General features: G+C 38.6%; 1 protein-coding gene across 4 annotated transcripts in view; it reads left to right on the forward strand.

Annotated features, from left to right (window-relative positions):
• LOC116175000 (tyrosine-protein phosphatase Lar) overlaps positions 1-13,156 on the forward strand; it is a 113,774-nt gene that overhangs the window by 94,877 nt on the left and 5,741 nt on the right. For 2 of the 4 annotated variants that reach the window (XM_031493036.1, XM_031493037.1), the window contains 6 exons: positions 1,634-1,930; positions 5,034-5,042; positions 5,497-5,636; positions 5,754-5,953; positions 6,005-6,138; positions 10,487-12,928. In XM_031493036.1, coding sequence (XP_031348896.1) covers positions 1,634-1,930; positions 5,034-5,042; positions 5,497-5,636; positions 5,754-5,953; positions 6,005-6,138; positions 10,487-12,928 — 3,222 coding nt within the window. The remainder of the gene's footprint in view (positions 1-1,633; positions 1,931-5,033; positions 5,043-5,496; positions 5,637-5,753; positions 5,954-6,004; positions 6,139-10,486; positions 12,929-13,156) is intronic. The other 2 variants (XM_031493035.1, XM_031493038.1) reach the window with 2 other exon arrangements.

Here is a 13,156-nt window from a genome sequence, read left to right on the forward strand (position 1 = left end):
GATCTTAAACTATTAGAAAGGACAGAAACGAGGAGAAAGGGGGCGTATATTTATTATATTAAAGAAACTAGGATACAAGGAGTAGGTACTACGGTAAGCTAATAAATATGGCTATGGGAAAGGTGGAAGGCATGTACCCGGCGATGAAGGGATTATTTAAAGTAATTGAAAGAGAGAATATGCATGTTGGGGGACTGCAAGGTAGAGATGCGAGTTAACCCGCAAGAGAAAAGGACAGGGAACAGAGAATACGTTGAGATAAAGGGAGAGGGTGGGAGAGTGGTAACAATTCTTTCAGGGAGTTCATCAAGGTTGGCCGGCATTGTTTTGTAAATTTCATTTTTCATGTCCCCCACAAAAAATACGTCGCCATTATTAGCAATAACATGGTTGGTGAACATTTCTGATAAACATTCCCCACCCCTCCTATCATTATAGGGCGGTGCGCCACCTTGCTGGAATCCTATTGCATATAAATGATGAAGAGGAACGTTGTTGTCAATAAAATCGGTTAGAAATGGAGCTACCAATCAGCATTTAAGATTTCTTCGTAGATGTAAGGACCAATTATTGCATTTTCGCAATAAAATTAGCGGAAACGTAAACGACTCTTATTTCAAATAGCATCAAAATGTCAAATTTTTGTTTGAAACAGAAGAACGATTTGTTTTTCCAAAGCAATCTTCTCAAAAAGTGGAAAATTGTATTTTTAGGAAAAATATGTGATCCTGAACCACCATTGATACATTGTTGTAAAGAGAAAAACAGACCAAATCTCAAACTGTCAAAATCCAAAATGGCGTTCATAACAAAAAAAAGTTGCCACGTGTTTTTCAGGCATCTTGAAAATTATTAAAAACAAAATGCCATATTCGAATTCTCCATAAAAAGGTATCTCAATAATATTCTGGTTAGAAAAAATTAAAAACAAAAATCAGAAATTTTCGGGATATCTTCAAAACTATTGAACATATTTTAAATTTCTTTTGAGATTATTATTCAGCACAAAAATTGAGATGCCCATACTGGCAATCGAAAAATGGACACCCTGTATGTAAGCATTTCAGTTTTGAAGTAAGTGCTCAAAAGTATTCCTTTGGTTGCATATGGCCACGTGAAAAGGGGGAAAGGATACCAAGAGCAGTTTTATGCTTTACTCGAGAGTAGATTTAATAATGATTGTAACGATACAAGTAAATATTTGCCACATTTGTATGACGACTCCATCAGTTTTTACCAACACTTGATAATTGATGAGATTTTATATTGGTTATTAAAAAAAATATTAGTATGACTCATCCAATTTGCTATCTTGTATATACTAATATTTAGTTTCAAGTGTTGCACTTTCAGATGTGTAGCCAAAAAAGGTACATTTAAAAGTAAACTAACTTAGGTGTGATGTGTGTTGTGCGAGTGTATCCTACTTAATGCATTGCATGCAGTATACTAGTTCGTCGGTGGATATTAATTTGTCGATAAGCACTGCACCATACTGCTATGCCTTTATTGTGATGTGCAATAATTTATATAATGCACTCGTTGTGTGTAGTTAATTGATTTTGTTTTAATATCCACTAAAAGTTAGTCTAAGCTTATGGCGCTAAGAGTTAAAATGCTAACGCCGCCGTAGTACCGGGTGCACCACCCCGAAACGTTACCGGGGAAGCGGTAAGTCCGACGGCGATCCGAGTGAACTGGGTGCCGCCGCCCGCCGAACGTAGTAATGGGAATATCGTTTACTACAAGCTGCAGTTTGTCGAGGCCGGCAGATCTGATAGCGAGGCGTCTATCATCACGTTGAACGCAACTAGTTTTTTACTTGACGAGTTGAAACGTTGGACCGAGTATCGGATTTGGGTACTCGCCGGGACGTCGGTCGGAGATGGACCATCCTCATATCCAATTACGGTTCGAACCCACGAAGATGGTACGTTTTTTTTTTCAATTCATTATGTTTAATATTGTTATGTAAGATATTTGCAAAACCAATCTCATTTGGTTTTACAAATACATTCACTGTTTTCTTTTTATACCCAAATAGCTCAACACAGATATTTTTGATTTGGTTTCTTGTTGTATACATTAGTATTCTTTTCATTTTCTTTTATCTTATGCACTTTCTCAAGACCGAGTTTGAGGGAAGAGTTAGAAAAAACCAGAGTGCAGAAAGACTTGTGGTGGCAACCACGGGCAGTGTCCTGTAATGGAACTATTGATCAAATTAATTGCCAATATCTTACTTTTTCAACTATTGTCTCTATTTTTAAGAAAGTTGTAACGTTAGGGTTGTAAATCGTAATTCTCACCCAAGCAAATCGTAGCAAATCCAGTCGGGATTAGCTTATATCTCAACGTACGTTACCGACAATTCGAAGATGATTAGCTGATAATATTTTTTATAAGCTTTTACATACTATTTATATCACAGATTACCTCCTTAACCTACGTCAATTACGTAGGACCAATCGCTATAAGTATAACCTGTCCCATTTAGTTAAAAAATGCCTCAAAACATTTCACAGCGCGTTTTGAATCGGCTATAAAAGCAAGGCCACGAAAAAACGTATCTTCGAGTAGAATGATCCCTAGATAATAAGCCAGGTCACAAAAAAAATATCAGAAGATAACAAATATCAAAAATCACAAATACCACTTAGTGAATATCATCAATTTTATCTTAAAATATCTTCGTGTTTTTATCATTCAACTAATAAATCACAATGTAGAGTCTGTCAGATAAATTTCAGATTGGGATTGAGTTTGTGGTGGAGGATCCTTAGGGGTGTCAGCGCTGAGCGCCATAGGACATTCTTTCTCATAACTTCTCTCCTACCAGGTAAAGGGGATTTTTTCACTGATTTTACAGTAAAAGTAGTCTATCTATACTATGAATACCAGACTATACCTACCAAGAGCATATCAGGCATGTGCATGAAAAAAGTATATATAATTTAGTAGGTACTCCCTCAAAAATTTATGTTGGTATTAAGAATGAACCATGAATTCCATCTGTTCTTATCTACAGTTCTAGGTCTAGATTTTAGTCAGTTGTTTTATACAACTGGGCAATACGCGTTGTGTAAATAATTCACTTATTTTCATGCGAAAAAGTAGTATTCTAAACAATCCTGTAACTTTAATAGAAATGGTGATAGATAAGTTTGTATATATACATATATGTAGCTTCTTCTTTGGTATTTGAGAACATTGTCATTTGTTATTTACATATGCTAGCACGACCGAAACAGCAAGCAAAACGCGCGCATAATTGGTATGGGTATCAATTGCTTAATATTAGCTTTTACCAATGCCGTTGTGAGAGTGCTATGTACTGTAGATTGTTTTTGGACATTTTTGGAAGTACACCTTTATTTCATACACTTTTTCATTCCAAAAGAATGCTAATATATACAAAAGCATAAAAGCCAAATACGCGTATAATATCTGTGTTGTTTTCGGTTTTGATTTTTTTAAGACAGGAACAACTCGAAATCGTGGGTGGAGAGAGAGAGACGGAAGCAAATTCCAACATAAAATCCCTCTACCTGAATTTTCTTCCTTTTCGTTAATTTTACGTTTACTCAAAATTGAAGTTTAGTGTTTGTGTAGTCTGTAGATTTTTGACATATCCGCAGTGGTATGTTCTCGCAAGCGACCTAAATGTTTTTTTTTTACCATTGCAGCCTGCCCTTGGAGGATTTTTGAAGCTGGTGCAATTTTTTGTACGTTTTTTTCATTACAGCGGTTTTTATACTCCAAACACTTTTTGCAGCGGTGGGCCCAGGTGGTTTTTTTTTTGTAACCGTTTTTGATATGCTGATGTATATTAGATATGTTTAATCCGTTCTTTTGTCTACAAAAGCCTTTGCAGGAGATCGCCTTAAAGAGAGGTTTTTTCATCTCAATTTTTGTGACTGTTTTTTGTATAATCGGTATTTCAAAATTTTTACATAGTTGTGTCTTATTTTGTTTAGTTATTGTTGTATTGTTTAGCTACTCACGTTCACATGTAATGATTGCTTATTAAATCTCACTGGCACAAAGTTGCATTGCGATGGCACTATTTTTTGAGTCACGATCGGCACAGTTATTTTATATTTGTTTCGTTTATTTTCGTGCACCTATTTTTGATATATAGATTAATTGATCCTAGCATGAATTCATTCCGATTTGTCACCTATCCTTTGAATAGAAAAATCAGTGTGTGTAGTGGTTTTTCTATCCTTTCGTTACCCTGTCCCTCAACGCTCGCTAGGCAGCACCACTCACAGTAGGATGACATGGCGCACTATTAATATATGGCACATTTTTAATCACATCTCACTGTATGTGACGACACTTGCACAATTTCTGTGTGGATGTGTGTATGAAATACTAACAATAAATTATTGCATTTAAAATAATTAAGAAGCATTATTACAATAATGTAAAGGGGGTTACATAGCTTTTAACAGTTTGTTGAAAAGGTTGAACAACAGGCACAGCTTTTACAGCGTTTTTAACATTAGACACATTTGAATACCAATACTTAACACCTAGTGTGGTCATCTTTTTTTCGTTTTTGTATTCATTGTGCATGCGAATTAGTTGAATTTATGTAACCATCGTAAAACTGTGTCGTTTATAATCAGGTTGAGAACTATATTAACGAAATAAATTGCCTGATGCATGTGTCTATAAGTTTTGTATTGTATTGGACAACCCCTGTTGAAGGGTAGTCGGAGGTGTAGCTGTGAGGTGCTGATACACAACATTTTTCTACACACTTTTTTACACAGAATCCCCTAGATATTTTTGAGAACCGAAACCATTTTTCCTCGTTGGTTTTATTTTTGAAAATTTTTGGATAAATTTTTAATCAGTACATGTGTGTGAGTATTTTTTAAAATGTTTCTTCAAACGTTTTTGCAGCAGGGAACGACGTTTTTTGAGTGTTTGTATTTTTGTATACGCCTATTGATTGGTAATAGACATGTACACTTTTACATTACTATTTTTTCTAACTTTTTTGCCTTGACATGGTTCCGCAGCCATTCGGAGTGAGTATTTAACTCTTTGTCGTGTGCTAGTAGTGGCTCCTAGTAATTCTGTAGAATACTTTGTGCTTTACCCAAATGTGTAATACTGGTTATGCTGCATTACGAATTTTTATTGTCGGAAATTATTCATAAAACCATGCAGCGTAACTGACATTTTTATTTACATACATACAGCCTACCCGGATATTTTGTCTAATAATGTTAGTATTAAGATATGTAGACAGTACGATCAAAATAGGTATTTACATGTTCCACAAATCTATATGGATGAGGTAAATATTCACCAATCATATTTCATGTGTTGGTATTCAAATGTCTTTACAAAGACATGCGTATGATAACGAGTGGTTTCAATGTAAAGAAAATAACCTTATTAAAGTGCCTGCATGCCAAATAAGCTAATTTTGATTAAACGTTTTTGGAGAATTATACTAAAGGAAGTCGTATTTCGTAGTGCCTGGTAATCCCGAGGACGTAAAGGTCACTCCGATAAATTCGACAACAATCAAGGTCAACTGGAAACCGCCTCAGGCGAAAGATCGAAACGGCGTGATACGAGGATATCACATACACGTTCAAGAAACAAAAGAAGAGGTATGGTTCTTAATTTTTTGTTAACAAAAGGGGGTTGTACCACTATAGTGGTCCAGCAACAAGAAATTTTATTGGTGCAGACTCTTAGTCGATAAAATACGTATTAATCCATTTCAGGGCAGCCTACTGAACGAACCGATGAAGTTTGACGTTTTAGAAGATTCTCTTTTAGAACTAAACGTTAGCGGTTTACAACCAGACACCAAATACACCATTCAAGTGGCGGCCCTCACCCGAAAAGGCGATGGCGATCGTAGCCCTCCCGTCAGCGTCAAAACGCCCGGTGGCGTTCCGAATCGACCCGCACTGACGCTAAAGTAAAACATATTGCTCGTTTTTCAGTTAAGACTTGCTTTTACATTTTATAGAGTCATTGAAAGAGAACCTACCGTTACAATTGAGCTGGAATGGTCACGACCGACACAAACCTATGGCGAATTACAGGGTTATCGGTTACGTTTTGGTGTTAAAGAGCAAGTTCTGAAAGAGGTGTCACTGAAAGGTAAGTTGCAATTGTATAACAAATGACAAATACCGCATTTACCCACATATGCGACAATATGATCACCTTTTTCTCGTCCACTTTCGATTTTGTTCTATTCATTTAGCAATTTTCACAGTAATTTATCATTATTATTACATTTATTAAGCGGCAGAGCAAAGCGATGTAGGTATGCTTTATAGGGGAGTCGATTCATGATGTTCGTTTGTCCGTCCGTGAACACGATAACTGCCAAATGCTTGGACCGATTCGGTTCAAACCTTGAACAGTTGACCTACATGCCTCATATAACAAGCCTATTGAAAATGGGTCAAATCCAATGACCCCGTGAGGTCAAACCGAGGTGCTCTGCAGCTTTCTTAGATCCGCTTCAGGGGTTTATTAAACATCTAAGAAAAGAGGTGCTAATTTTGATTATAGCATATATTGGCCCGTATGAATAAAAGTAAGCAAATGCTTATACTTGCAAAATTCAAAGTAAATACTCGTAAGTGCTCCTTCGCACTGGGGGACTTAGCAGCGCTGCTAAGCAGAAGGACAGGACGCAGTGCAGCGCTGCTAAACCATGCTAAACAAACCAGTATGAACGGGCAGTTACGAGTAGGTATTTACTTTGAATTTTGCAAGTATAAGCATTTGCTTACTTTTATTCATACGGGCCATTGTATGCAATATAGGTGGATTTACTTCTGGATCATAACGCATTTTTAGCTTTAAATAAACGTTAAATGAATTTATTTAAACAATAGGCAATAATATTTTTAAAAAACGCCAGTCAAGGTTTTAGTTTTTATTTTTGGGAGTATTTTATTGTTCCGGCGATTTTCTGGAACATTGGAAAAGATTTGCGATCACTGCGCGGTGCTAGATCATTTCTATCTAACCGATTTCCATGACATGCATATGCTCAATTCTAATTTGACCAGAATCCAAACTCCTGAACCATATCCGCATTATACTTGACCCTGTACACCTATCAGCAGTCAATCACCTTCTAATCAGCCTACCTATAGGAACTAGGTCTCAAATGTTATTTTCATTGAGCGCATTTACCCCCTAGAATGATCATTGCCACTTTCCAATTTTTGGCTTGAAAACATTCAATGGCTTGAGTGTATGTAGACGGTTCAGCTTATGAGGCTCCATTGACTGCATACTCCTTCAATTTCCTCAGCGTTTTCAATTTGGATCTGTCTCGGAATGTTCACAGTTGTTTTCCTCCATTTTCCTCAAATGAGTCTTCATTCCGTAGTGTCTTGAATTCCTAAGCTTGACCTTGATTCGTGATGGACGTCTGGTACTGGTTTAGGATTCCGATCTCCTTCTTCTGAATTAGTGACGTCACTTGCATACTCGCTTCTACTGCTACAGTATTCAAATGTGGCGGTCAACTGCTTTTCCGTCTTGAAGTTTATATCACGTGCCAAGCGCCTTCATTGATTGGCTATTTCCAACTTGTTGCACCGAAATCTGCAATCCAAACATTGGGGGAATCCACAGATTTGACGATATCCGATTGGCTAACAAACGCAGGCGTTTCCCGACTCTTCTCAGACTTAGAGTTCTTACAGTTCCGCTTATAATGGCCTAATTCGCCACATTTGTAACATTTTGGGACAAACTTCTTTTACTTGTCGCCACTCGCCCATCCCCCTTACCATTGCAATGCAAATTCGCAGATTCCTTTTCTTTTATACCAAAAAACTGATTGAAAAGGCGTGATCTCTGCACTCTGCAGCTCATAAACTGAATGCAATTTGTCCCACATTTTCTTGCTAGTCGTAGACATATAGTTATATGTTACCTGAGTTGACAAACTCGTAAGACAATAATATTCTGAGCTATAAATTCAAGTGTTTTGAAGGCTTCCTTCCACTACGTCCATCCAGCCATTTACACTCAACTGAATTTTGTCTTGGAATCTCCAATCAACTCAATTGGAATGTCCCCCCAATTTATCTATCTATAACTCGCAAAACTTCCATGACAAATAACTGAGATGAATGACTTCTGGCTTTTCAGTATACAAAACGCTAGTGGCGGCATATACCGCACATGCAGTACGGTCATCATTGCCAACGCAATTCTCCATAAGCGTTAGGCTTCTTACAGTCTTTGTTGAAAGAATATCAACACTAATGATTAACGTGTTTATTGATTAAAAACCCAAATAAAGTAATTGGATTCTAAATCTTGTTAGCGAACCGATGCAGAGCGTATGTGTACAGTTACGAAAGGAATAAGAGCAAAAATGACTTTTTGTGGTTGTTGTTGTTGTGAAGTAGGTCTTCTTAAACGAAGGCGAAGCGATATCGAATGTGTTGGTTGTCTTTTTCTGTAGCGATAACATAGATGGTTGGGTGATTATCCGACGAAGGCGCTAATACAGTTTCAGTGGCGTATTTTGGGGGGGGGGGGATGAAGTAGTAGCCCAATCTTGGAACTGTTTTAAATTATGGATTCTACAGGCCACATTCTATAAGAACATTTTTTTTCCGGTCGATCTGAGACAATTTTTTTTCTGGACAAAAAAAGGCCCAAAAATCGACTGCACCAAAATTTCTCGGGAAAAAACTTTTTCTTATTAATTTGGGTGCGTAGAATCCAAAACCCCCCAGAAGAATTGAGTTATCATCATAGCTATTAGGTATTTAGGTAATACTCCGCTATCCGCTCCGCCCACTTAATAATATATAGGTATATATAGAGAGCAATTTTGGTTTTGGTTAAAGTCTAAAGTCACTAAAATCTAAATATTCTGTAGTATTCACTATTCAGTGAGTGATCAGTGTTGGCAGTCAACGATTTGGCTATTCGGCATCGAATGGCAATTCGCTACATTGATGCCCAAAATAACAAATAGGTATCAGGTACTTAGTACTGCTACTGACGTGAGGTACCTGCGTCCTGCCTTTCACGAAATGACGAAAATAAGAATTTTAAATTTTAAAAACAGGAATTTTTTTGCCCATAACTTTTGATTGAGACATCTAATCGAAAAAGTACGAATCGTTTTGGATTCTACGCACCCAAATTAATAAGAAAAAGTTTTTTCCCGAGAAATTTTGGTGCAGTCGATTTTTGGTAAAAAAGGAAGGTAACTGCCTTTTTTTTTGCCCAGAAAAAAAATTTGTCTCAGATCGACCTGAAAATATTTTCTTATAGAATGTGGCCTGTAGAATCCATAATTCCAAACAGTTCCAAGATCGGACTACTAGATCAAAAGTTACAGCCCTTTGAATTTTTTGTCGAAATTGGTTTTTTGCCCATAACTTTTGATTGAGACGTCTAATCGAAAAAGTACCAATCGTTTTGGATTCTACGCACCCAAATTAATAAGAAAAAGTTTTTTTCCTGAGAAATTTTGGTGCAGTCGATTTTTGGTAAAAAAGGAAGGTAATAACTGCCTTTTTTTTGCCCAGAAAAAAAAATTGTCTCAGATCGACCGGAAAAAAATATTTTCTTATAGAATGTGACCTGTAGAATCCATAATTTCAAACAGTTCCAGGATTGGGCTACTAGTTCAAAAGTTACAGCCCTTTGAATTTTTTGTCGAAATTGGTTTTTTGCCCATAAATATACCTATTATTCAAAGTTTTCGTTGACTAATTAAAGCAAAAGCAATAATGGGGCCTATCGGCAGTAAGAAATAAAATACCGTTCTAATCTAATCTTTTTCGCCTGTGCAACCCAATTTCTATTTCTTACCCCCCCCCTTCTAGTACGCACTGGGTGACTGTATGTGCCACGAACTTGTTTAATCCCCCCCAGAATAAATTTCTACGTACGCCACTGTACACTTTCAACGGAGGCGATGATTTCGAAAATAACGCCGAAATTTGGGTTCCTTGAACAATGCCTGCGATGATGACCACGACGAAAGCTTTCACGATGTACAAATTAAAATGGGACGAAATGACATGCTGCTTTTTAACAGCCATATTCATTGTTGACGGTTGTACGACTCTTCGAATGTGTGCAAATTATTAATCATATTAATGCTAATTCTAACTTCAACGGCTCATGCGCCGCACATAACAATTGGGGCAGGGACAGGCGAAATAGTTATATACAGAGAGTGCTAAAGGATAATTTCCTTGAAGGAATTTCAAGCGAATAAATAAAGATAAGAATTCTAGCGTATTCGTTCAGAAGTAAATCACTGTGAAGAGTTTATTTATTTATTTGGCTCAATTAGAGTTGTTTCAAAGCAATTGTCTCTTTGGGTGAAGGCCAACGAGCAAACATGTGGAAGTACTTTAGGCAAAAATAAAAATTACAACTTCCCAAAAATTGGTCTCATTCCCACTTTCGGTTTTTTCCTTGCTTCTAAAATTGACATTTTTAGGAGTTCACACAACAACATATCGCATTACGGAACTTGAGCGAGGAGTGGAGTACGAATTTCGTGTAGCAGGACAGAATCACATCGGCATTGGTCAAGAAGCGATAAAATACATGCATACGCCTGAAGGCCCACCAACCGGTCCACCGACGAACATCAGCTACCATTTCCAAACTCCTGACGTTGTCTGCATCACGTGGGATCCGCCAAGTCGCGAGCATCGCAACGGTCAGATAGTCAAGTACGACATTCAGTTTCACAAAAAGTCGGACCACAGCAATATAATCGAACGCAATATCACCACAACGAAGGCAGTGTTTACTAATTTGGAGGAGAACACCGAGTATGTCTTTCATATTAAGGCGTATACCAGTCAAGGTTCCGGGCCGTTTAGCGAGAAAATTACGATACAGACGGAACGAGACATTGGACGCGCTCCAATGTATGTTAGAGCAGTAGCCACTTCAGATTCTAGCGTCGAAGTTTGGTGGGAACCCGTGCCGTCGCGCGGGAAGGTGATCGGGTATCAGATATTTTACACAATGACAGCCGTAGAGGATCTGGACGAATGGCAGCAAAAGTCCGTCGGGTTAACAGAGTCGGCCGATTTAATCAATTTAGAAAAATTTGCTCAATATGCAATTGCGGTTGCAGCTAGACTGAAAAATAACGAATTAGGCCGGCTCTCTGAAAAGGTGACAGTGAAGGTCAAACCTGAGGATGTTCCCCTGCACTTACGAGCGTATGATGTTACCACGCATTCGATGACGCTATCGTGGTCCCCTCCGATCCATCTTAATCCGATTAATTACAAAATTTCTTTCGATGCCGTTAAGGAATTCGTTGACGCGCAGGGAATTACGCAAACTGCCGCCTTTGAGAAGGTCGAAATACTGCTGAAGCAAAGCGTCAAGTCGCATACGATTAATAAATTGTCGCCTTTTACAACGTACAATGTAAATGTAAGCGCAATTCCTACCGATTACTCATACCGTCCTCCAACTAAGATTACGGTAACGACCCAAATGGCCGCTCCGAAACCGATGGTCAAGCCTGACTTTTACGGGGTAGTTAACCACGAGGAGATACATGTGATTTTACCACAAGCTTCTGAGGAGTACGGGCCCATTAGTCATTACTACCTGGTTGTCGTACCAGAAGACGATGACGCAAGTCAGCGTAACCCCGACGAGTATTTAACAGACTCGATCATCGAAAATTTGAAGAAAAGTCCCGACTCAGCGAGCATTCCGTACATTGCGGCCAAGTTTCCTCAACGTAACATACCGTATACGTTCCATTTAGGTACCGGCGAGGAGTACGACGGATTTAGAAATCGCAAATTAGAACTAGGGAAAAAATATCGAATTTTCGTGAGGGCTGTGGTCGATACTCCGCAGCAAGATTTGTATACTAGTAGTCCGTTCTCAAAATCGTTAAGTTTAGATATGCCAGGCGTACCGCCGGGCGATCCTCCATTACGACCTAATCCAAATGTGCCTACGGAGAACGACGTTAAGATAAATTCGCAACAGAAAGAGGCGGGGATATTTTGGGTAATCGTACCCATAATTGCCGCTCTCATGTTATCAATCATACTAGTGCTCTTATTTATTCTTAAGAAACGCAGACAGCCGTGCAAGACTCCCGATCAGGCTGCAGTCACTCGACCGCTGATTGCGGCAGATTTAAACAACAGCATCGCGCCGAGCGATCCGGTCGAGATGCGCCGATTGAATTTCCAAACTCCTGGCATGATCTCGCATCCGCCAATACCTATACTCGAACTGGCAAATCACATCGATCGACTAAAAATGAACGATAACCTCAAGTTTTCTCAGGAGTATGAGAGTATCGAGCCGGGCCAGCAATTCACTTGGGAACACTCGAACATGGAGATTAACAAGCCCAAAAATCGCTACGCTAACGTAATCGCGTACGATCACAGCCGCGTTATTTTACAACCAGAAGAAAGTCTTTTGGGAAGTGACTACATCAATGCTAATTACTGTGACGGCTATCGGAAACACAACGCTTACGTCGCGACGCAAGGACCCCTACAGGAGACCTTCTCGGACTTCTGGAGAATGTGCTGGGAGTTACACACCGCCACAATCGTTATGATGACCAAGTTGGAGGAACGTACCCGAATTAAGTGTGACCAATACTGGCCGACTCGCGGAACCGACACCTACGGATGTATGAGTGTTTCGATTACTGACGTTCAGGAACTCGCCACGTACTGCATTCGGACTTTTCAAATTCATAGGCAAGGGCACAGTGAACGTAGAGAAATAAAGCAGTTACAGTTTACCGCTTGGCCGGATCATGGAGTACCCGACCATCCGGCGCCATTTCTGCAATTCTTACGGCGAGTGCAGAGCATGAATCCGATTAATGCTGGACCCGTGGTGGTTCACTGTTCAGCTGGGGTGGGGCGAACGGGTAAGTCTTTTTTTTATTTGATCTTTCTTTAAATCTGATCTAGTATCAAATAAGAATTCCCAATAAATTCAAAGCTCATTCCAGGCGAGTTAGAGTTTTCAAGTAGCTGTATCACAAAGATTTTGAAAATGTAGTATTTCACCCAAACTAAACTAAAATAAGAAACTTACTATCCACATCCGGTAAAACGTGAAATAGTCATCAAAATATTTTCTTTCGATAGATTTT

The sequence above is a fragment of the Photinus pyralis genome, unplaced genomic scaffold (genome assembly GCF_008802855.1).
Source record: "Photinus pyralis isolate 1611_PpyrPB1 unplaced genomic scaffold, Ppyr1.3 Ppyr1.4_LG6, whole genome shotgun sequence".
Classification (NCBI taxonomy): Eukaryota; Metazoa; Arthropoda; class Insecta; order Coleoptera; family Lampyridae; genus Photinus; species Photinus pyralis.